This window comes from Elephas maximus, chromosome 26, assembly GCF_024166365.1.
Source record: "Elephas maximus indicus isolate mEleMax1 chromosome 26, mEleMax1 primary haplotype, whole genome shotgun sequence".
NCBI classification, from domain to species: Eukaryota; Metazoa; Chordata; class Mammalia; order Proboscidea; family Elephantidae; genus Elephas; species Elephas maximus.
This window is the reverse complement of record NC_064844.1, coordinates 44459385-44485204: the sequence shown is the minus strand read 5'-3', so window position 1 is coordinate 44485204 and position 25820 is coordinate 44459385. Positions and strand designations below refer to the sequence as shown.

Sequence of the window (25820 nt, the reverse complement as noted above, 5' to 3'; positions counted from 1 at the left end):
GAGCTCTCCATTGGCTTCCGGACTCCGCTCCATTTGTGCTGCCCTTTGGAACTACCTTCACAGCCTGTGACACACTCTGTTGACAGTGTTAACATTGGCAAATCTTTATCATCAGAGGGGGAATTTGACAAAGGTCTGGAGCCAAGGCTAATGAGCCTAGGTTTGTTCTCTGTGTTTGTGTATATATTTAAATATATATATGTATACGTGTGTGTGTATGTATGCAGAGTCTCTGGGTGGCTCAACAGTTAAGTGTTGGGCTACTAACCAGAACGCTGGCAGTTCAATTCCACCCAGAGGTGCCTCAAAAGAAAGGCCTGGCGATTTACTTCTAAAAGGTCGCAGCCACTGAAAACCCTATGGAACGCAGCTCTACTCTGACACACGTGGGGTTGCCATGAATTGGAATTGCGTCAACGGCACCTTTTTTTTTTTTTTTTTAAATATATGTGTGTGTTTATGTATGGTGAAGTTAAGCGAGCTGATTTCACCTCTTGCCTCTGTAGGCAGTTCCTAGAATTCTGGAAATATTTTAAATGATGGGAGGATCATTGGACTAAGTGGAGAGCTTCCTGAGGAGGCCACTTTGAAGGGAACAACACACATTGGAATGTCTGTCTAATAAATTGACTCCCAACAGGAGACACATGTCCACAAGTACAGGCACACTCTCTTGGGCCACCATACACGCCCGCTACTTGGTTCCACATGCAAACCGTCCTGGGCTTCTTTGTAACCTCTGGCTGCTTCCCTCTCACTGTATGTCAGATCCCCTGTCAGGCACCCTCGCCAGCTGCCCACCTCGTGGGAATGAGGAAATCACACTCAGGAGAGAAATCCACTCTCATAACACCCCATCTGTTCCAAAGCCAAGCAAAAGTCGATTGAAATTTATCTGGCCTGATGGGTGAAAACTTTAAGGTTTACCAGTTAAGACCCCAGGCTTTGGCATCAAATAAATCGGGCTCACATTTTGGATCTGCTGCTCCCTGGCTGTGTGGTCTTGGGCCCACCATTTAGACTCTTTCAGCTCCTGTTTCCTCCTTTGTAGAATGGGGTAAGGATGGTTACTGTGTCATACATGAGACAATGTGTGTAAAAAGCCTTCCTAGTAAATACTCAGGAAAGGCTAGCATATTGCCAACCCTCTGGAAGGCTGAATTCTCTCTTTTCTTCCCTTGATGATTCAGTCATGCTAATTAAGACAGAAAGGACTGGGCTAATTTAGGCAAATCCAAGAGAAATACAGCCCTGGGCAAAATGATTTTGTGAATGACAATTCACCTATATGAATTCCAAAGAATTCATGTTGAATTTCCGAAGAAAGGTGATCCAACAGAATGTAGAAGTTATTGAAAAATATCATTAATATCACACACAAGTAAAATTTTGCTGAAGATCATTCAAAAGCAGTTGCAGGAGCACATCAATGGGGAACTGCCAGAAATTCAAGGTAGATTCAGAAGAGGGCGTGGAATGAGGAATATCATTGTTGATGTCAGATGGATCTTGGCTGAAAACAGAGAATACCAGAAAGATGCTCACCTGTGTTTTATTGACTATGTAAAGGCATTTTTCTGTGTGGATCATAACAAATTATGGATAACATTGTGAAGAATGGGAATTCCAGGACACTTAACTGTGCACAGACCAAGAGGCAGTTGTTTGAGCAGAGCAAGGGGATGCACTGCATGGTTAAAAATCAAGAAAGATGTGTGTCAGGGTTGTATCCTTTCACCATACTTACTCAGTCTCTATGCTGAGCAAATAATCTGAGAAGCTGGACTGCACAAAGAAGAATGTGGCATCAGGATTGGTGGAAGACTCATTAACAACCTGCAATATGTAGATGATACAACCTTGCTTGCTGAAAGTGAAGAGGACTTGGAGTACTTACTGATGAGGCTCAAAGACTACAGCCTTCAGTATGGATTACACCTCAACATAAAGAAAACAAAAATCCTCACAACTGGACCAATGAGCAACATCATGATAAACGGAGAAAAGATTGACGTTGTCAAGGATTTCATTTTACTTGGATTCCACTATCAATGCCCATGGAAGCAGCAGTCAAGAAATCAAATGACGCATTGCATTGGGAAAATCTGCTGCAAAAGGCCTCTTTAAAGCTTTAAAAAGCAAAGATGTCACTTTGAGAACTAAGGTGCACCTGACCGAAGCCTTGGTATTTTCAGTTGCCCCATATGCATATGAAAGCTGGACAATAAATAAGGAAGACTAAAGAAGAGTTGACACCTTTGAATAACGGTTTTGGCAAAGCATGTTGAATATACCATGAAGTGCCAAAAGAACAAACAAGTCTGTCTTGGAAGAAATACAGCCAGAGCGCTCCTTGGAAGTGAGGCTCGCAAGACTTCTCAAGTACTTTGGACATGTTATCGGGAGGGACTAGTCCCTGGAGAAGGACCCCAAATACAGGGTCAGCGAAAAAGAGGAAGACCCTCGACAAGATGGATTGACACAGTGGCTGCAACAATGGGCTCAAACATAACAAAGATTATGCAGGACTGGGCAGTGTTTCGTTCTGTTGTACATAGGGCTGCTGTGAGTCGGAACTGACTTGATGACGCCTAACGACAACATCAACATGAATCCCAGAGCATGCCAGGGGCAGGTGAGCAAAGGGCGGGCTCAGGGGGTTGGTCATCCTTCCCTAAATGGTGCCACTGCGTGGGGAATTGGGTGCTTTTGACCTGATTGCTGATCACTGGGAGTTATTCTCATCCTATGCTTTCATATCAATCAGAACTCTTCGGTGGCTAGTGACAGTAAATAGAAAAGTACAATTCAATTTTGAAGGAAGTATCTTGGCTTGAGTATCTGAATGGTCCAAAGGCTGATGTGGCCTCAAGTGCCGGATTCCCAGAATCTCTTTATCTGTCTCTTCTCTCCTTCTTCCCCACCCCATCTCCTTCTTTGATCTCTCTTCTCATGATGTTGGTTCCATGCTTGGGCTCCTCTTGGTTATAAGATGTGAGCAGCATCTCCAACCCCTACAATCTTTTTAGTTCATGCTTCCTAGGGAAGAGCAAATACCTCCTCCTAGTCCCTGAAACTGAAGCTCTCAAACTAGCTCTGCTTGGGCCTGAGTGGCTTGGCTTATATCCCATGCCTGCCCTGAACCAATGGTTTTATCCAGGAAATGCCCAGTCCTGATTAGCTGACACTGAGGGCCTGTGCTCCACCCCTGTGCTTGTTCAGAGCCTACAGGAAGCCTGGGGACTGAAGGGTAGAAAGGAGTAATTTTCCAGAGGAAATCCGGGATATAGTTACCAGAAGGGTGAACGGGTGCTAGGCAGGGGGAAAAGATGTAACACTCTATGACAGGCTCTAACTGCTTTCAAGCCATGAGCCCACTTATTCTCACAAACACCCCTTTTCCGGACGAGGAAACCAAGGCATAAGCACACTTGCCTGAGTTCACATGGCAACAGCATCGAGGCTGGCATTTAAACTCCTGCAGTCTGGCTTTTGTGCCTACTGCTACGCATACTGTCCTTCCCAATGAAATGCCCACTACAGAGTCCACTGCTGCTTTGCACACCATTCGCAGGGTGGGTTCCAGAAGGAATTCCCAGGCTGAGTTGCTGTGAGCATCTTGAATTCTGCCTTACTATGTAAAAGGTTTTTTCTCACAGTACAAGATACAAGTGCTATCCTCTTTTCCAAGCTGTTACCCAGGAATTAGTACCGCTTTCTTAGCCAGAGAGAGGCTTTGCCTCCCCACTGGTGGGCTGCTGACCCCCCTCATTTTTCCCTCCCCCTCCTCTTCCCTCTTCAGGTAAACCAGGGAGAGAAGTCAGAGCTCCCCACCCTAGGCCTCCTACCCACTCTTTATCTTTTTCTCTCTTTACCAAAAGGCCTGTAATTAGGAAACATTAGCAGGCTCCAAACAGCTTTCATACCTGAAACATCCTCCATAATTGCACTCAGCAGTGCTCTTCCCTGGCTATTAATGTCACTTTTATGAAGCAAGGAGGAACAAAACACCCTGAGGCACTTAAAACATTTTTTTTATATAATACGTGTCTTTTAGGAATGGAAGTTTAAAATCACCTGCCTGATGGAAACAGTGATAGACAAAAGGCACAGGGGGCCCAGGAGAGCCTGGGAGGCCCGGTCCTTGGGGAGCTGGAAGACAGGTCCATGAGGCTTAAGACACTGTGTGGGGAGAGATGTGATAGCCCAGTGGGCTGGGTTGACAGTGCTGGATGGGTCCCTAGGGGAGGAGAGTTGGTCCAGATGAATGCCAAGGGCACTGTTCTACCTGGCCCCATCATTTATGGTTGCCCTGTCACAGGACAGGGCTTTTATATGAGCCTTTTTTTTTTTAATGGACATGTGTGCATTTAATAGGGAGATGAATGGAATGTTACAGGTGACCAATGTCATTGACTAGAATATTAATTACTACATTGACTGCAGAAGTACACTGGGTATGACTGTGACTGTGTGGGTGTAGGGGTGTGTGTGTGTGTGTATGGATGTGACGGGATGGAGGGGAAAGAGAAAGAGAGAGAGAGCCTTCTCTAGATCATTGCTCTAAAGGACTTTGGGAATTGAGGCAGTCCACCAGAAATTTACTGTCTGGCAAATTTATTTTCTTGCTTTTGGAAAAGGCTTGCAGACTCATTCATCAGCAGAGCAGCAGATTTTTCCTTCCATGGACTCTGGAGGGAACGCCAGAGGACACTCACCCACATTTCCTCTCCTGGAAACAGGCTTACCCCTCATTTTCCCAGACAGACAGATGTCTCTTCTTTAAAACCCTCCCCTGGAAGGCATTCCCCCCACCCTGTCCCTTGTCCCAACCTTAGACACATTTCTCTAGTTAGTATTTGAGCCTGAGAACCAACTTTTCAATGACAGCTCTTCTCAAATTGAGGCATGACACCCCTCCTCACCTACCTCTGACAGTTGTGGCAGTCCCTTCTTCCCCTCCCTGCCAGCTCGGGGGATATTACAGAGCAAAGGCACAAGTGGCTCTCAGGGCAGTAGAAACAAGGCTCCTGCCACAGGCACCAGGGTGGAGCTAAGGTGGGTCAGCAGGGGCTCATTCTCCTAACAGGCTCCCTCCTAGCTCCCTCACACTGGTTGCCTTGGTGAAGAAGGAGATATGTTATTGGAGAAGAGCAAAGCATGTGGAGGGAGTTGAGGCAGAGTTAAGAGGTCTAGATACAATGGGCAGAAGGAAAACAGATGAAGAAGGGGGAGATCAAGATTGTCAGAAGAAAGATGGTGACTCTGAGCCTGGCCCTCGGAGGGTTGAGTGTGATCTAGTGTCTGAGTCTGTCAACATTCAGGAGGAAGGATGAGAATCAGGAGCAGCCCAAAGCTCTTTTGAGGTGGAGGTCACACATACCTCCACTCTCCAACTTTTTCACCATTTTTGACACCAGCTCCCCCACTCCCCAAGGCACTCTCTACTTCTCTGTTGGGTTCAATAATTTGTTGTAATGGGCACAAAGAACTCATAGTCTGTAGTCACGATTGTGGGGTTTATTAGGGAAGTAACAGGTTATAACTCAGGATCAGGAGCAACTTGGAAGTAGGATACAATTCAGGAGATAGGACACAGTTCGTCAGTCAGGACAGCTTCCAACCAGGACAGTTCTCAGCTCCTTCTATTGCCTACAGACCCTTCTCTTGATGTACCAGCCAACAGCGCTTCTCTTGGTTGTGCCAGCCTGCAGGCCTTCTCTAGGTTGTTTGGCCAAGTGTTACATCTCTTTAGCTTCACTGACAAGTGCCTGGAGGCACCACCCCTCCAGCAAGCCTCCTGCCTGAAGGCACTCAGTTCTGTCTCACTCTGGGAGCTGGCAAGTCCACTGCAGCTGTCTCTCTCTCCATGGGCCAGCAAGCCCACTGCACCATCTCACACCAGTATCCTGGTTCCCGCTGCTCGTACTGCTGCTGCCATTTCTCTGCCGCTGAGCTCTTCTGTGCTTGCTGCTGCTTCTTGCCATCTTCAGTGTTACAGCTGTCTCTCCCCTGGGTCTAGGAGATTCTCAGCACAGGGACCCCGGGTCCAAAGGACACACTCTGCTCCAGGATCTTCTTGATGGCAGTGAAGCCCCCCCTCAACCTCTATGGGATTGGCCTTTATATTCAGTTTCAAGGCATGACCTTCCTAGCCAGACCACAAACAGACCAATTTTCTTGGTAGACCCACAAATCATTCAATTTGCGTAGTAATCAACCAATTCCTATGAGGTCACTTAATCCTCTTGAGTGGTTTTATGCACCCTATTTGCATAGTATACTGGCCAATCCCTTGCAAGATTGTGGCCCAGCCAGTCACCTTCAGCAGAATTATAAACCCAAGGCCAGAAAGGTAATAAGAGAAACCCACTACACTACAGCAAACTAGTACTTTTGAGAACATGGCAGCCCTTGGTAGATACCTTTTCCTTTACCATTGCTTATTGCCAAAAGTGTTAGAATAAATTGGCCTAAATCCCACTGTACTCCTAGTAGTATAAAGGAGCAAGCCCAGGCTTTGGAATATGATGTCCTGGGTTCAGTCCCACTTCCTGCTAAATTCTTTAACCTTGCTGAGCCCATTTTCTGCCTCAGTAACATGAGTAATGTAAGATCTTATTTAGTGAGTGGTCAGGAGGATTAAATTGTGTTTGTCTTTTTAACTATAAAGCTCAGTGTGATGCCACTTGCCCTAGTACTAGTGGTAGTGATGACTCTCATTTGAGGGGCTTAACTTTCAGGAGATGGGAGTGGGAACTGACTGAGAGAAGCCCCTGAGTACAAAATCAGCATTCCAAAGTTTACTGTTAGGTTGTGGTTCTCCCAGGAATAACATCAGAGGGTATATACTGTTATGAATAACAGTGTTATTATTATTAATAATGATAACTGTAAAAAAAAAAAAAACTGTAGTTACCATTAATTAAGTACCAACTGTGTTCCAGGCATTGAACATTCTTTGTATTACCTCACTGAATTCTCACCAGGGACCTGAAAGGTAGGTGGTACTTTCTGCATTTTGCAGAGCAGGCACTGGGGTTCAGAACAATTATTCAAAGTCACAGGACTAGTGCTGCTGAGAACTGGCCCTGGCCCATCTGACCATAAAGCACACTCTTGTCTCTGTAGCTTTGCCCTGAAGGGGCATACAGAAGGGATCCTATAGTCACTGTCCTATAGCATTGAGAAACCACAGAATAGGAGGCCAGTGAGGAAAGGCAAATGTTTTCCAGCTTCTTACAAAGGGAAAAGGTATGTTTTAAAAGCCATGGATCAGTGAGTAGTATCACATAGTAGGCACCCGATGAATCATTTTTAAAGCAACCTCTAGGAGGGAGTTGGAGCAGGTGGTTTGTGACACCCTGGTTTGGGGGAAGAGAGCAGCAAGTCCTGGAGGAGCCTGGGGGGCAGGCCCCACTCACAGAGCGGATAAGGTCTGTCCAGGAGTGAGGCCTGGCTAGGATCCAGAGGAGGACACAGGTGGTCTCTGCAGACGCTGGCTCCCTGGTGATGATGGAGGAGCCCTGGTGGGGCAGCTCTCATCCTTGGCAAACGTTCAGTAACTCTCCTTGGGAAGGGAGAGCTGGGGAGAGAGAGATGTGAGTGGGCCTCGGGGGCTGCTTTATCCCATTCAGCGGCCTCTGCAGTGGTTCTGCTGAACCAGCCCCTCCTCCACATGAACTGCCTCTCTACTGATAGAAGTGGGGGTTACAGCTGTGGCACACCTTCATCTCCATACACACTATCTCGCTCTTCACTCTTTCTGGTGGAGACAGGCATGTCTAGCATGTTTGCCAGTGTCTTTGTGGGCTTTCTCAAAGGACAGTCAATACGAAAGATATTGGCGTATAATTGAAATGCACCCTGCTCATCCAGAGCTCTACCATCAGACCAACAGGATCAGTCTATATTTGAATTTAAGTGCAGAAAATTAACTGAGCAGCAACAAGCCAGGGGTGACTCGGGTGGGCAGCACTCAGGTGGTGGGGTCTCGTGTGTACCTGGCCACATCTTCACGGGGGATGAGCAAAGAAGGGAGGTTCAGGAAAAGCCAGCCCAAGCTCAGACATTCAGAGAAGTCCAAGGGCAAGCCTCAGGTGATTGTGACCCCATTGTGCGCTGGAATGGGCTTATTCTGAGAACTGGATTTTTTAAAGGGATGTTGGCAAAACTGAAGCATGTCTAGTGGGGGTGACCAGTGATCATATCATTCAAAGAATGCCTATGGACCTGGAAACCTCAACCCAGAGCTGATCTGAAGCATAGTCCAGGAAACAAAGGAATGAGGTAATTCTCAAAAGACTCTGGAGTCCTCCGCAGGCTTCCCAGGGCCAAGCTCCAGCAGTCTCAGTTCCAGGAAGAAATAGTTCTCTGAAGTGGGTCACATGTGGTGGCTATATTCCCACCCAATTGGTGGTGGGGGGCAGGGTAGAAAGGACGGAGGAGTGGTGATGGGGGTCCTCTTCCCAGGGCCAGATTTCCCTCCACTCTGAGAATGGGAAAGAAGCCAAGAGCTCCTTGGAAAAGGCCCAACTGCTTCCTCCCCCATGGCTGGCTCTCTTGTGTCCAGGAAAGCTCCAGCTGGCCAGCTCTAGTGCAGCAGAGCTCTGTGGCAGCTCACATGGCCACGCAAAGTCCAAGCACTGTGAGCTCATGGAATGAGGAGTGCGTTTCCCCAGCCTATAACTCAGCATGACGGCCCATCTTTATGCTGGTCTCTGCTATGCTGTCAGAGCAGAAATCCCTCCACGCCGAAGTGAAATGCCACCAGTCTCTCCTGGGGGTAAGGCGGGCTCTTCCAGCAATGGAGTCCAGGTCTGGGCTGAGCAGTAGCGTTAGGAAGCCGGGTCCTGGGGCCTGCAGCGCCCGCCCCTCCCTTGTTCAACAAGGCCTTGTTGGGCAGCGTTGGAGGACCACATTCAATCGACAGCTTAAGATAATCACATGTGTGAGGCGCTGGGATAATGACAGCTGAATACCCTGCCACCGTTGCCATAGTAACCAGCCAAGCTCTGGTTCCCTCTTTTTTTTTCCTTGTTTTCTGAGCCTCCTTGTTATAGGGCTGGCATGTGGGGTGGGGGATGAGTTTGGGAAATGGGAAGAAGGAGGGAAGGGGGAGGGGAGATCCAAGGAGGGCAGTCCATTATACGCTCTTTAAACACCCCAGCTGGAGGTGTTTTAAATCTCAACAGAAACAGAGAGAAACGTTGTCTTAATCCCTAGCTCCCTGCGAATTATTTAAAGGGGTCTTGTCAGAAGGATGAAATTGTCACTGTTGCAGTGTCAACAGCAGCAGCAGCTGTCATAATGGCTGAGGACCCCACTCCAGGCAGGGCCTGTTACGTGGCCCAGGGCTGTGAACAAGGAGTCCCCTCCCAGGCACAAGCCAGCAGTGTTTCTTCTTGTGTCCTGGCAGAACCCTGGGTGTGGAATGTGCCAGGGTGCAGGGGTGTTCCCTCAGCAGTGGGCTGTCTGAGCAGTGACAGGTCCTCACCTGGCCAGAGTGGGCTCACACAAAGTAGTGCCACACCCAGGATTCACCTAGGCCATGCCAGCACCCCAACTTACGCATGCACGTGTGCACACACACACACACGCACGTGCGCACACACATACCCGGAGACAGGGCAGACTGGAGAGTCTAGAGCATTCACATCATGGAGGGCGAGCCAACACTTCGAATCAGGAAAAATCAGCGACCTGTGCTCAGAGAGAGGCTCAGCATGTGTCTCTGGAGAGCTAATGCCCACAATAACTGACTCCAGTTGAAGTGCTGTACTTTTCACATGTTATCACCTTTAATCCTTACAACCACCTAGTGGGGTAGGTACTGTTGGCATCCCTGGGCCACAGAGAAGGACAGTGAGGCTCAGTGAGGCTTAAAGACTTGCCCACTGTCACACAGCTGGGTCTGGTTGAGTCCTCGCCCTGTGGACTTAACTCCTGTGCTAAATGAGGGGTCACCATGATCTCTGGTTCTGGGGCAGGCAGGGTTACAGAGTACTTCTTAACCCCGGCCCTTTTTTGAGAAGCACACCATGTCCTTCCTATTGATTCAGACATGCTCCCCTTGGGGACAACATCTCCCACTTCAATATAGCATTTCCTGTACTTCTGCACCAAGTTTGAGACTGCATGGGGAAACAATGAGCTTATGTTTGCCATATTATCTAATTATGTCCCTAACCTTCAGCCCTTTGCACCTGTGCATCCCAAGGAGCGAGCCCTCCTTGCTGTGCATTGGTGGTTAGGGACTTGCTTTGTGCTGCTTCAATATGGAAGCCTTTCCAAGGTGGTGGGCTTTCAAAAGCAGTGCCCACCCATCTCTGGCACACTGTATGGGGCTCTGTGAGGGGGCCTAAGGTCACGAATTAGCGGGGAGGGGGCACTATTGGTATCCTCTCAGCCCAGCACATCTGGGGAGTAAATCAAGTATGTTGGGAGGTGCCCTAGTGCTCCAGGCCCTCGGGGGAGCCATTGAGTAAACGGCTGCCTTGGGTTGGTAGGTGCACTAAATAGTAGATCCCTCAGGGCTTGTAGGAATTTATGCCCCATGGACAGCATTTTACATTTTAATTACCCCTCTAGCTTGTCTAATATCCGAGCTCTTTCAGGCTTGTCTACTGTCTACACAGGAGCTGTGTCCTTGGGGTCCAGGTCGACTGGGGGAAGGCTTGGCTATGTGAACTGTTGCCCTAAAGAGTCTCAGGCCTCCTGTAGGTTCTGAGAGCTGTGCTGCCTGGGCCTCAGTGGGTGTCTCATTCAAAGAGGCAGCCCTCTGCCACTAGGCCTGAAGGTGGGTCTTTACGTGTCCCTAGTTGAGCCAGTGCTAGGGAATTTCTGGGATGGTGCCACAAGGCATAGTAACAACAACCGTCTGAAATGCAATAGGTTCCCGAGGCAGTGGTTTGTGCCCAAATACAGACTCCTGCATGGGACAAAGCCTGTAAGCTGTGTCAAATTTTGTCACCACTGTTCCAGGGACTGCCTGACTGAGGGAAGAGAACCCATGCTGAAGCCAGGAGGGGCAAGCCCAGCAGATTCAGGGAAGAGGAGGGCGTGGACTTCCAGACTGTCCCTCTGTGTCTGTAAGGAGAGGGAGTTCACTCATTCACCCCTTCATTCTGCCAATCCAAGGACAGGATTATTTATCTAAGATGGAGACAATTTCCACACCCTGATGATTCAGCTGGAGGTGGATCCTAAGGTTAATATAATAATAGTGATGATGATGATCATAATAGTAATGATAATAATTAGTTCTCAGTAAAATGGTAGTTATGGCAGGCATAACGCTTGCTGAGTTACTTTCATTATCTTTCAGTCCTTGCAGCACTCTGCAAGGTAAATAGTATTTTGCAGATGAGGAAACTGAAGCCCAGGAAGTTTCCTATGGTTGTAGAGCTGTAACTGGCAGAGATGGGGTCCACCTGACCCCTGGCAACCTCTCTAGCCTCATCTCTTCCCACCGTTCCTTTGCTCTTTGCTTTTCAGCAGCCACTCTGGTCGCCTTTCTTTCTTGGCACACTCCTGCTCTGGAGGGTCTGTGCCTAGAGTGCTAATTCCCCAGGCACCCTCAAGGCGGGCTCCTGTGTGTCATTCAGATCTCTGCTCAGAGAGAGACCTTTCCTGATGACCTTACTGCTCACTGTCCTTCTGTGTCTCCTTAAAAAATTAGTTGCCCTTGAGTCAATTCCAACTCACAGTGACCTCATGTGTGTCAGAGAGCTTCGAATGGCTGATTTTTCAGAAGTAGATCACCAGGCCTTTCTTCTAAGGTGCCTCTAGGTGTATTCGAACCTCCAGCCTTTCAGTTAGCAGCTGAGCGTGTTAAGCCACTCAGGGATGCCTACATGCCCCTTAATAGCATTTAACATTATCTGACTTTTTATCGGATCCCCTGGGTCTCCAGGAGAGTCCCTGGGCCTCCATCAGTTCTTTGTTAAGAGAATGAGTTAAGTAGCTGCGTTTGAAAGAAATCAGAATACCTGGGATCTTTTTAGGCTAATAGTGGCTGAACAGCCTATTTCAATTATTTCTATCCCCATCTTAAATGGTGGTGTACAGAGGAAGTGCCCTACCCATGGAGGTTATCCTGATGCAGCACTGTGATGGACCTTGTGCATTCTGGGAGGGGCCTGGCCTGCCTGGGGGAAGTGGCAGCAGTCCAGGGAGGCGCCAACTGTCGAAAATCTTTCCTGAGACTCCGTGCTTGGAGCTGTCTTCAGCCACACATAGTGGAATCAGTTTGCTTCTTTTAACTTCATTTTATAGTTGTTCTTCATTTTTGACTAAAAAATATTGTTTCTTAGCTTGTCCATCATCTGATTCATTTGGCTCCAAATGACCTTTGCCAGTTTCCAAAATTCGAATCCACCCTCAGTCAGAGGCTCTGAAGACTTTTCTAAAAGGTGGTATAGATGGACTGCAGGGTAGACACCCACGGCAATGGTTTTGAGGAGGGACGGTTTATATGGATATGCGTCTTGATAACATATTTTACAAAAAAACACACACACAGAGTAACCAAAAAAACCAAACCCATTCTCATCGAGTTGATTCCGACTCATAGCAACCCTATACGACAGAGTAGAACTGCCCCATAGAGTTTCCAAGGAGTGCCTGGTGGATTCGAACTGCCGACCCTTTGGTTAGAAGTCATAGCTCTTAACCGCTCCGCCGTCAGGGTTTAAGTAGTCAGTATGCACTACCCAAATGTCTGCAGACACTCTGGACTGCTCTAGCAACAAGACCTGAAAGTGCTGGCTTCTTATAAGCAAGTCTAACCTAGATGTTCAAGGACCTAGAGGTGTCTTTCTCATACATCAAAGTCATGGTTTGAAAGCCTGAACAAGTGCTTTCTAATGGGTGTCATTGTTTTCTTTATTATGCTTATCTCAAGGACAGGTGGTCCATTTACATCAATAATAGTGCCCTTTGGAAAAAAAAATTAATATTCTGTTGGTTGTGCAACACTGATTTGTTTCTTCTTCTCCCAGGGACGGGTTAGTGTGGTGGTTTCTGCAATAAGTCCCCAGCAAAGGACCAGGGGCTGAGGAGGCAGGGAAGTTAAGGAACAGACCAGGACTTCGCAGGTTCACTCACCACCCGGCATTTATTGAGACCTACTACCAATTGCCATCGATTGTCACTTCCCACTCATGGTGACCCCATGTGCTCCATAGGGTTTTCAATGGCTGATTTTTTTGAAGTAGATATCCAGGCCTTTCTTCCAAGGTGCCTCTGTGTGGATTTGAAACTCTAACCTTTCAGTCAGCAGCCTAATGTGTTAACCGTTTGTGCCACCCAGGGACTCCTGTTGAGGCTAAGAGCTGAGAATATGGAGAGATTTCCAACGCAGCCCCAGCTCTCCAGGGGCAGGAGAGTTCAGGAGAATGACTGGAAGACTGAATCCAATGAGAGAGAGAAATCAATGGAGCAAGAAGGGCAGGCTAGTTATGAAGGAGATAGAAGACACAGGATTTGGTGTGTCCCTCTGTGATGGGAAATGGAGAGGGCAGAGTCCAGAGTGCTTTCTAGATTTCTGACATGGGGAACTGAGTGGCTGAGATGCCATCTGTAGATAGATGTGAGACTGCAGAAGGACTGGAGAGAGCAAGATGGTGAGTCTCATGTGTTTACTGGGAGGCATCCAGCAGGCAGCTGTATGTACAAATGTGGGAAGAGGTCAAGGCTGGTGGCATACGCCATGGTGGTTCATGTCATGTGTGGGGGTGAGACCTCCCAGGACAAGAGATGAGAAGGCAGGGGAATGATGGTAGACCCCTGAGAAACCTGTGGATTTCACTAGCCCCAGAAAGAACTGAATAAAATGCTGTCAAGCAATACCAGTATTGCAAAGCTAGATACATGGAATTATTTAACTTGTTGAAACGAACTAATAAATTAGTCAAAACATAATTCCCTGTCCTTAAGGAGCTCACAGGCTGGTAGTGGAGACAGAAGTCACACACAAAGCAATTAAAGGATAGTTCACAACAGCATATTATCAAATGCTAAATTGTGTAGAATAAACTCAATCATGCTTTAAGCATTCAGAAAAATGGTAGCTTAATATAAGTTGGGGAAGGCAAAAAAGGAAATGAAACCTACGCTGCCTTGAAGGAGGGAGCTGCAGAGAAGTAGACTCTGCCAGCTATTGAATATCTCTGGGCCTCAGTTTGCTCATTTGTCAACAAAAGGTCTTGGTCAACCAGATCTATAGTGGCCAAGTCTGCTACTCTCTGATTCTGATGCTGGAGGAGTTCAGATGGTGGAGGGCGGGGGGAAAGGAGAAGGGCACTAAGGGTCAGTCAGAGCATAAACAGCAACAGCAATGGACAGATATGGTATGATCTTGTGTCTTGATGTAAGAGGATATGGCCTGGGCTTGGGTCCTTGCCATCCCCTGTCTCATTTGGTGTCATTACTTTCTGACCAGCTAGTGGCCAGGGTATGAGTCCAGGCATGAGGTAATGTCACCCCTAGCACAGTGGCCGTGGAAATGCTAGAGAGAGGCCAGATAGAAGAAATATTGTTCTGGAAGAAATGGTAGGTCTTGGTGACAAATTAGGTGTGTTGGGGATGGAAGGACCTTTTGGCCTGATAACTTCCTGACTGACCTCTGGGCTGAAATCTCAAGTGATTCTGTAGTAGGGATAAGGAAAGGACATGCCTAGTAGAGGGACAGGCTAAGCAGGGCCACTGAAGTTGCCATGGGCATGCTATTTGTGGATAATTGAGACCACTCTAGCATTGTTACGGTGTTGAAATATAGGCTGGACCAGGTAACACAGTTGTTTGTTTGTTTGTTTTTAAAGCTATATTGAGGTATTATTTATATACCATAAAGTTCACTGATTTCAAGTGTACAGTTCAGTGATTTTTAGTAAATTTAAAGATGTACATCCATCACACAATCCAATTTTAGAACATTTCCAGTACCCCTCAAAAGACCCCATATGCCTATTTGCAGTCACTCCCCTTTCCCAGCCCCAGGCCCAGGCAGGTACTTTTCTGTCTATACGTTTGACTTTTCTGGACACTGGTGTATATGGAATTATACAGTATGTGGTCTTTTGCATCTGGCTTCCTTTACTCAGTATGCTGTCTTTGAGATTCATCCATGTTGTAGCATGTATCAGGACTTCATTTCTTTTTATTTCTGAATAGTATTCAATTGTGTGGATACATTACATTATGTTTATTCATTCACCAGTTGATGGACATTAACAAAGAGCCCAGTTGAGAGCTCCAAGAAGGGAGGACTACAGTCAGATTGGCACTCCTAAAATAAGGTGCACAAGAAATATCCTCCAATCTTATTTTCTTTTACTCCAATTATTCCAGACTCTGAGCCCCCATCCCAGTGGACGAGTGAGAATTTCAGCTTTCCACTATGACTGTGCAAAGCTCCCGGATGTCCTACTCAGAACAAATTCTGAGATTGCTGCTACATTGTCTGGAGACCCATGATCCTCTCAGGTCCAGCTGCCTCCAGGTTCCCATGAGGCTCTGGAGGTGGTGGTGGCCGCAGTTAATAGCTTTGTGTACCTGATTTCAAATACATGAAAGTATACCTGAGGGGTTATCCTCAAAGTGGAACTGCTAGGTCAAAGTGTATATGCAGTGTAATTTTGATAAATAAAGCCAAGGTTTCCGTACAAATCAAGCCAGTTTGCCCTTTGGCCAAGCATGTATCAGAATGCTTACCTCCTGCACTCAATACAACGTGTTATCAGCCTTTTGTTTGTTCTTGGGGGTTACCGTGGAGGATGGGGCGGGCATCTTAGTGTGATTAATTCCTATTTTGGTTAAAATGAGTGAGGCTTAGTATCTTTTTATATGTTTAAGAGCTGTATCTGTTTCCTTTTTAGTGAATAGGTATTTGATATCCGTTGCCCAGTTTTCTGTTTTCTTATGGAATCCATTAAACCAAACCTGTTGCCCTGGAGTCAGTTCTGACTCATGGCGATGCCCTGTGTGCTCTGTAGGGTTTTGTTGGTTGTGATCTTAACAGAGGAAGATCACCAGGCCTTACTTCTGTGGTGCTGCTGAGCGGGTTTGACCTGCCAGACTTCAGGTTAGTGTCGCATGCAAACCATCTGCCCAAGTCAGGGGCCGCCTATTGATGTGTAGGTTCTCTTTATACATTAAGGGAAACTAACACTTTGTGATAAGTTACAAATACTTTTTTCTCATCTTTTTTTTTTTTTTTTTTTTGACTTTGCTTATGGCTGTTTCTGTCATGCTGGTTTTTTAAAAACAAATTTGTGTACAGCTGAATTTATTAATCTGCTCACTTATGGCTTCTGGCTTTCATGTCACAATTAGCATGTATAAATTCACCTGGATTCTTTAACTATTTTTCATGGCTAAATTTTTAGTGTTTAAATCTTTGATTCACTGGGCATTGATCCAGGAGTAAGGTATGAGGTATGGATACAAAGTTATGTTTTTTCCAGATTATTATTTTATTTTATTATTTTTTAATAATTCACCTTTTCTCCACTGATTTGATTTTCCCAACATTTGAAGTGTTGATAGAAACTACTGAATTGACTTATAAAAATGAGTTCACCAGTTTACACTTCCACCAGTAGGCTGGAACAGTACCCTTTTCCCCACATTGTTACCAAGATGCGATATTTTATCTTTTTAATTTTTTGTCAATCTGATAAACAAATCGTGGTGTTTTGTTGTTGTTTTCATGGGAGGAGAGAATTACGGGAAGGAACAGAGGAGGCAATGTATCATATGTCTAGAGGTGGGAACTGAGAAGTGACCACTGAATGGAGACTTTCAGGAAAGTAGTGTTGGGTAGGACTGGAGCCAGCACAGGCCTTGTATAAAAGAACTTTGGCCCCTAATAGGAAAGTGGGTGTCTATGGTAATACTCTCCTTTTTTAAAGGAAGGAGTGAGGAGAGGTGGAATCAGGATTCCTAAGGACCTGGGAAGCAGTGTTTCTGGGGACACAAGGGGAGCTTAAAGCCTGACTGGAGAACCTGGACTGATGAGTGAAGAAGTGTTCAGGGAACACATGGTTCCCTAGTTCTGGCCAAACTCCCATTCCCCCCTGCCCACCCCCCGCCCCAGCTCAGTAAGGGCTTAGAGTTTCTACCCTAAAATCTCTCTCCAGTCTCCACCAGTTTGGTCTAAGCCCACGTCATCTCTTGCCTGGACTCATCAAACCAGTTGTTGCCGAGTCGACTGTGGCTTGTGAGGACCTCGTATGTGCAGAGTAGAACTGTGCTTCATAGTGTTTTCAAGGCCGTGAACTTTTGGAAGTAGATCACCAGGCCTTTCTTCCAAGGTGTCTACGGGCGGGTTCAAACCACCACCGTTTCTGTTGGTAGTCGAGTGCTCAGCCATTTGTGCCGCTCAGGGAACCGTGGATCTCTACGACAGCCCCCCGTTGCTCCTGCACATACATGCCCTCTAATCCATTCTCTACTTTGCATCAGAGAGACCTTTTAAAGTCTTAGATCTGACCACTTGTAATGCTCCTCCCTAGTATTTGACAATGATTTTCAGTTACTCTTGGGATGAGATTAAAAATTCTCAACCTAACCTACCTACCCCTCTGTCTTCATTCCTGCCATCTCTAGTTTTTTATGACTCGTCAGCCATAACAGCTTTGTTCCTTGACTGTGCCAGGCTGTTTCTTCCCACCACAGGGCCATCACCCTTGTTGTTCCTGGGCCTAGATTCTCTTCCCCTCTGCCCCCTCCCAACCCTAGTAGGCACACACTTCTCCTGGCCAGCTTCTGTCCATTGTCCCCTATCCACTCATTGGAGGGTCTTCCCTGACACCCCTCTGTGTATCAGGTGCACCCCCTCTCTTGGCCGCCTGTGATTTTTCTCTCACAGCAGTTAGTACAATTGTAATTATTTAGTTATTTTAATAACGGTTTGTTTAATTTCTGTTTCTCTCACTGGATTATAAGCTTCATATTCCTGTATCCCCAGTGGCTAATAGAATGCCTGGCATAAAGCTGGCATTTGGTAACTTTTTTTTTAATGATGAATGAATGAAGTATAAGTATAAAGCAGTGAAACTGATTCCAAGTATCATAAAGAAATACAGTGTTTGTCCCTCCCTGTTGGGAATACCATTCCACCCTCATCTTGAGTTACCCAAATCTTCTCTTTCTTCAGTGGCCCCAATCCTAACTGCCGCTTGCTCCAGAAATCACTTATACCCCCTCTAGCTCACTCAGATCTCGTAGTTTCCCAGTCCCTCTAGCACCCACTGTCAGGAGAAGAATGAAAGAGGGAGAGAAATCAGTGTGAGACTCCATGATGGCCTTTATCCGAACAACAGGCAGTTATTTTCCTTTCTCTCAAATGCTACCCTTTCTCTTTGAATACAGAGCTATATTCCACCTAATTTGCTTTGATCGCTCCCTCAGGAGTGATCATGAAATCAATTAGATTTGTAGACTTTCATGACTAGAGGTCACCCAGTATGATTCCTCATTTTACAGATGAGAAAACTGAGACCCAGAGTGGTTAATGCTAGAAACAATTACCTCTGTTGGGTCTTACAATACCAATCAATGTCATTTTCTAAGATGAATATCCTCAGCCTGATAAGTGTGTAACTCCTCATTCTATTTAAGGACCCACTGGTGGTGACAATCTCAGTGCCAAGGTGAGTCACACGTGATGGGCTTTTGTCCTGCTCCCACGCAAGCTGGACCAGCCTTGGTGGGTCAAGAACTTTGCTGGCATAGGTCCCCACCCTAATGGGGCCACATGCCTCACTTGTGCATTGACAAAGGGGCCCTACATTTGTGATGAGACCTCATACAGCCCAGCAGAAAGAATGGATTGTGAGGCCCGTCATGCTTAAATAATTGCAGAACAGTAGAAGAAACCTACCCTTCACTCAAGAAAATGGGGGCTTTTCGCTACACCTTAAAAGTAACATAGGGGTCGCCTGTGAAAATATTATTCCAAAACAACCATGGGAAGGGAGGGAGGTCTGAGAATTTGATCTAAAATAACCGCCAGTGACTTCTTCCTACTTGCTCTCTGGGTCCAGAAAACCAGGCAAGCAGAACGTAACTTTAACAAACACATTTAAATAGAACATAATGCAGTATTCAAGAAGGAATAAAAAGTGTTTTTTTCTATATCTAGAGAATCAATAAGAAATAAAGCAAAGCTTTACCTGACAGTGTCCAGGGCCCAGGTGAGGACTGACAGCATGAATTTATACTCCACCTGAGTTGCTGAGTCATGACTGCTCTTTTCCAATGGCCCCATGGTGGGACCTGGGAGCAAGGAGGTCCAACAGGCAAGCCACACAAACAGGCACTAGGCAGGCACTGTGTGCTGGGCTGGGGATGTGGAACTGCAGTGGTTCAGCCACAGCCCTCATGGGCTCACTAACTCCTGGGGGCTATTCCACACACTGAGTGTGTCCATATTCTAAAAGTGGTGGACTTAGTGGTATAGGAGCACAGGGCATGCACTAAGGAGGGGTATCCAATCCAGCATGAGGAGCATGAATGGGTAATCGAGAGGTTTTCCAGAAGTGGAGTTACTCAGCTGAAGAAGAACAGATGGATGAACAGGAGAACAGGCTTGGAGGTGGGAAACAGAGTTGTGGGTTTGGGAAAGTTAAAGCCTTTTGGCATTGCCGAAAAGTAAAGTGGAACAGAGAGAGCTCCTGGCTGATGGACCATGAATGGTGGTTGAGGATTAGGTGTTGGATGGGCTCTAAGGTTCCTCGCCAGGGAGCTCAGAATTTATCTATGACAGAAAATCAGAGTGGTCCACATGCCCTGGAGCTGGTGCAGGTATCTCCTAAGGAGCTCGCTGAGGACTCCAGGCTGGAGAGTGCTGGGAGGAGCTGGAGAGAGAGGGGCTGTGGGTAGATGGCAGTTCATGTGCCACAGTGGCAGGGGCCCAGACAGCAGGAGTAGCCCTGAGGTTCCTTTACAGGCCTAGGTGTGCAGGGCCGTCTCTCCACATGCCTATTTTTTCCTCAGCACCATGCCTGGTCTTAGAACGCCCTGGCACGAATGTGAAGGGTAGCCTTGCCTCTGTTCACCTCCTCCCTGTGCAAGAAGCAACAGCAGCATTTCCCATGCACACATGTTGGCTTTTAGCTTCGTCAGTGAAGAATTATAGTTGATATATTTAAACCCCACACTGTGAACAATAAACAATTGACACAATACAATATTTAGAGAAAGGGGTATAATTTGGTTACCTCTGTAACCACTGCTGAATGGTTAAGGATCTTAATCCATTTTCTCTTTTCCCTTTAGAAAGTTTAATTTCTTCTGCCCCTTGTTTTTTTTCAAGATTAAAATCTCTTGGGAATTCTCTCAGTTCTTGAGATCAGGCGTGGGCAGCTGTCCTCTGAGCTTCTTAACTGTCCCAGCACAAGGAAGAATGACCCAGCGATTCTGCTTTGACCCTTGCCCCAGAGTCGCTCAGTTAAGGAAGTGACACCTTTATGAGCCCCTCTTATTGCTGGTTACTGACATAATCTAGAAGTTCTTATTAGTTGAATTTCTTTGGCCATTTGAAGCCCCTCTATTTCCTCTCCTCTCTCTCTCCCCTTACAACTACGTAACCGTGGGTGAATTGCAGGATTTCCTTTCATCTGCACATTGCGAATAATAGTACCAACATATCGAAGTTGGTGGGAAGGTTACAGTAGGTAATGTGTTTGAAGAGGCCTCTTTCAATGAATGCGTCACTCCCCCCTTCTTGTAGTCTGCAGAGCTGCTGAAAACAGAGAGTCCCTTTTCCACGGTGAGTCGTGATTCCCTCCCTTGTAAGAAGCTTTTCTTTACTCCCTAACACCCTCCAACATTCTCCTCCATCACATTTTTTGCTTGAAATTTGCACACAGTGAAGCTCATTTGCTTTGTTAAGAATCTCTCTTAGCAGCCTCTAGTCTTACCAGTTTTATAGTCTGGCTCTTTCAAAGAAAGCAGTGTTATAAAACAAAAGTTTGTGAGAATCTAAGTTGGTTGAGAAGTTCTGAAATGCTTTATATTCATATACTTTTCAGAGATATAAAGGAGTCTCATCACCATAAACAAATGAGGACCAGAGATGGGGATTTCCACGGTGAAGGTGTTACGTAATCGGACCCTTAATCCAAACTCAGCATTGAGAGTAAAGGCCGTGGCACTGAGGAATAAAGCTCTTGCCCTTAAAAGGGGCTGAAGGCTGCAAGTTGTCCCCATGGAGAGGGGAACTGAATATAACGAGCCGTAGTCATAGCACGAGAGTTTTGGGTTTGATGAGGGAAGGCTTTCTAGAATGAAGTTGGTTATAATTTGGAATGAGTTGCAGAGAAGGAGATCTTTAAAAACAAGGTAGGGTTAAACCAAAACCAAACCCACTGTCTTTGAGTCAATTCTGACTCATAGAAACCCTAGAGGACAGGCTAGAACTGTGCCTTAGGGTTTCCAAGGCTTTAAATCTTTACAAAAGCAAACTGCCACATCTTTCTCCAACACAGCATCTAGTGGATTTGAACTTAGCAGCTGAGTGCTTAACCACTGTGTCACCAGGGCTCCTTAAGGTTGGGCTAGATGCGTTAATTTCTCAAGTCAAGCGACTGGACTGGTGAGCTCTTCAGGCCCCCTTCAGCCCAAGGATTATCCTTTGCCCTGCCTCTTTTTGTCTTCTCACTCTCTATTTTGTGTTTTTGCATGTGTGTGGCCTGCTTGGTACAGTGGGAAGAAGTCAGTGGCTACGATGAAAACCTGAACACCATCCGTACCTACCAGGTGTGCAACGTCTTCGAGCCCAACCAAAACAACTGGCTGCTCACCACCTTCATTAACCGTCGAGGGGCTCATCGCATCTACACAGAGATGCGCTTCACTGTGAGAGATTGCAGCAGCCTCCCCAATGTCCCAGGATCCTGCAAAGAGACCTTCAACTTGTACTACTATGAGACTGACTCAGTCATTGCCACCAAGAAGTCAGCCTTCTGGTCTGAGGCCCCCTACCTCAAAGTAGACACCATTGCTGCAGATGAGAGCTTCTCCCAAGTGGACTTTGGGGGAAGATTGATGAAGGTCAACACAGAAGTCAGGAGCTTTGGTCCTCTTACTCGGAATGGTTTTTACCTTGCATTCCAGGATTATGGAGCCTGTATGTCTCTCCTTTCTGTCCGTGTATTCTTCAAAAAGTGTCCCAGCATTGTGCAAAATTTTGCAGTGTTCCCAGAGACCATGACAGGGGCCGAGAGCACATCTCTGGTGATTGCTCGGGGCACATGCATCCCCAACGCAGAGGAAGTAGACGTGCCCATCAAACTCTACTGCAACGGGGATGGGGAGTGGATGGTGCCCATTGGACGCTGCACCTGCAAGCCTGGTTACGAGCCGGAGAACAGCATGGCCTGCAAGGGTAAGCCTGGGGCCTCTGAGGCTTCTGCTCCCTGCCTAATTTGGGTAACACTGAGTCTGCAAGGTTCTCCCACCCTCCAGCTCTGGGTCACACAGGGACAGAAGGAACCTAGTGTTTTATTATAAAGCTTTGGAGAACCTCCATCCCCAGTGCTAGGCCTGATCATTTGCCAATTGTGTCGAACCAGGTTGTCCCTTATTCATGGTGGGAAGACGAGATGGGGACAATTCCGAAGAATGGATAATAACCTAATAACCACTCAGTTATATTTAGTTTTGGGACACACATACACACATACACAGACACACCCCCGGCATCCTGCATCCAGCCCCAAGCACCTGGGGCATGGAGAATTTGGGTTATCGTGGACAATTCACTCAAGGGTAATTGAGAAGTAGCTGAATTTGGAAAATATTTTCGTTCATTTTAGTCCAACTCCCACAGCACTAAACTTGGTATTGAACCCATGTGGCTCATTAACTCACAGCCCTCTGGCTTGGCTATCTCTCTCCAGGGCCTAGATGTCAGACCCTGGGGCAAAGACGGGGCCTGGCTTTACAGTGTATCCTAGAAGGAGATGGTGCTATTGGAATAGGGGTGGGACTGTACCATGAGTTGTATTACCTTTTGCTTCTGAGCAATGCAGAATGATGCAAACTTTCTAGCTTGGGGGTGTCAGAACACTGTGTGTTTAAACTGGTTCTTCTTCACCCTGGAGAGCCCGTGTCCAACACGTGGCAATAAATGTGGTGAACTGACTCCAGGCTCAGTCTGCTCTGGGAGTGAATAGAAGGGCATGGAGAACCCCACAGCTTACTGCATATCTAAGTGGATGGAAGCTTAACTTGGGGGAGGCCAGGCCTGGGAAAGAGAAAAATGTTCTTCTTTCTTACAATTTGCCTTTGGCCTTCAAAGGTTCAGATTTCTTTAGGAACAAGGCTTCCCACATAGATCTCAGAAATGACCACGTTGACCATAACATGCCACTAGGGTTTTCACCTGTCCTTTGGAGACAACTTGGAACTCGGGGAATGTATTAGCTCCTCCTTTGTGAGCATCCTGCCGGCTGGTCTCCCTGTTAGCATCCCCACACCTGAGCCCTAGACCAGCCTTTGCAAAGCTACTCCTCCACTTACCATATCCCCAAACACCTGCAGGCACAGCGCCCAGCACGGGATCACTAATGCCCATCAGCTCTGCGATCCTTTGAACTCAGCTAATTGCCTGGGCCGGGGCACTCACTTAGCCTTTTTGAGGCCTGCTGAGCGTGGAGAGCTGCGCCTTTGTGTCTTTATTGGATTTCTTCGTTATGGTACCCGTGATGGATGGTGTGGAAACAGAGGAGAGAGAGTGCCAGACCAAGTGATGAATCAAGGCAGACAGTTTTAAAACCAGCCTGGCCTGGTCCCACCAAGCTTCTCTTTGTCCCACTGGCTGGGAGTGGGGTGGAAGGAGCCCCCTTTGGCTTGGGGACCACAGCACCAGGCTGTGTTCTTAAAGGCACAGGTGCAGCAGCGGCCAGGCATACTTGTAGCGGTCATGCTGGTGAGTCTCCTGTTTTCAAAGGGCTGCCATGCCTCACTCGCTGGCTGGGGCACTTTCATTTTTCTCATTATTTCCTGAGCGCAACAGCAGGGACTGGAGCAAGCATTGATTGGTTCTGATTTAATTGGGACTCTGGGAACAGGCTCTCATTTATGTTGGAACTAATTGGGACTTTTATCTTTTGAGGAGGGTTCTGCTGTCTGTGCTGCTTGACAGTCACCTCTTGTGGTTGTCCTGGGAGGGCCTGTGGGGATGAATGTGTAAATCCAAGTTGTTTCTTTCCATTCTCTTTACCCAACCCCAACCCCAACCCCCTCCTGAGTTTTGGTGGACATTCCTAGTCTAGGAATATTGTGGACATGGCTTGGTTTTGCAAAATGCTTATTGCAAACTTACTGGGAAGTGGGAGAAGTGGGGAGCCCAGGGCACTGCCACTTGGCCTTTCCAGAGGTATAGTGAACCACATTTTGGCAGTGTTTCCCAGAGCCGGAGGTGTCAAGTCAGGTGGCATCATAGGTCCTATGGCTTAGTAGCCTGGCTCAGCTCAGTGCCCTAGATGGACAGAGATCCTCCTTTGTCCCTGTCTTAAGAACTGCAGGCTACTCTCCCCAAATCCTTCGGCCTTGGTTCTGCTGCTAACCATGCCTGATGGTTGAGCCAGACCTCCCCGCTCAGGACCTACAGCAGGCTACCCCACGAAGGTGAGGGGACCCTCAGACGTAGAAGGGGGCTTTGGGAGGCCCTATACTTTTGGTAGGGGGTGGGAAGTGCATGTGGAAAGGCTTGCGACTGGTCCCTGTGGCGTGTCTTCGTGCGAAGGTACCCACTCATCTGAGTGCTCATGCTGTGCTCTCAGGTGGTACTGTGACCTTTCACAGCAGTTTTGGGGGGGCTCGCTATGCAGCCAACTCTTATGAGACCAGGAACACAGGAAATGATGAATGCCAGGCAACTGTGGGTGTGAAGCAGTGAGATCCCTGGTAAGACTTGAGAAGAAGTACGAGCCAGTCTCTCCCATCCCAGCCCCGAGAATTGATGCGCCTGAGCCCAGCTGTGCCAAGCCTGGATGGCTCTCTGATTCCCACAGTTGTACTGATCTTTCTGGATACTTGGATCTGGGCATTTGTGTGTGTTGAATCTCTGACGTTTGGGGAAAAAGATCCTTTCTGCTGCCAGGTGTGTGTTATGTTTCTGGAGGGAGAGACTTTCATGCTAGGCAGAGAACTCTGTTCTCTTGACTTTCGTTTTGCATCTGATAAGCCCTTTCCTGTCAAAGTCGTGGTGACCAGCCGCTTGGTTGTGCTGAGGCGCTTGGAGACCAATTAGGAGTGGTCCTGGCCTAGAGCAGCTCTGTTGCTAGGAGAGACAGCGGTGAGAGGAGAAGCGTGGGAGGGAGGACAGAGGAAGCCCTGGGGAGATCTTGCGCAGAGCTTCGGCGTTAGGATGTGCAGTGGTTCATCCTAGGTTTCTAGAGGACTCCTTGGCCTGAGACCTGTTCCCAAAGTATCCTTTGTGGCAGGGATGGATTAACCAGTAAGCATGGTACGAAGCAGCTTAATTGTGTTTACTTACTGTTCTGTAGTGCGCAGTTGCACATGGTTTCTCGTCCATGCATACCTTGTTTATTAGGTGATCCACCCCTGTGTTTCCGCACGTACAGGTTGGGTGCATCAGGCAGGTTCATAGCAGTCTCCTGACCCCATCAGTGACTCTGACCCCATCATACGTTTGTGAAGTTGTTAATCGCTAGGAAAATGGAACCTCTGCCCCAGCTTGAAGTTTTATGCTCATAATATAGTGGATTAATGAGAAATCACAGCTTTGTCTTTATCCACTCCCTGCTAAGGTTGGCGACTAGGTTGAGTCTCTGTGTTGGCTCCAT

General features: G+C 47.2%; 1 protein-coding gene across 1 annotated transcript in view; it reads left to right on the top strand.

Annotated features, from left to right (window-relative positions):
- Positions 1-25820, top strand: part of EPHB1 (EPH receptor B1) — a 644782-nt gene that overhangs the window by 185945 nt on the left and 433017 nt on the right. The window contains exon 3 of the mRNA XM_049870453.1: positions 21712-22393. Within this exon, the coding sequence (XP_049726410.1) occupies positions 21712-22393 (682 nt within the window). The remainder of the gene's footprint in view (positions 1-21711; positions 22394-25820) is intronic.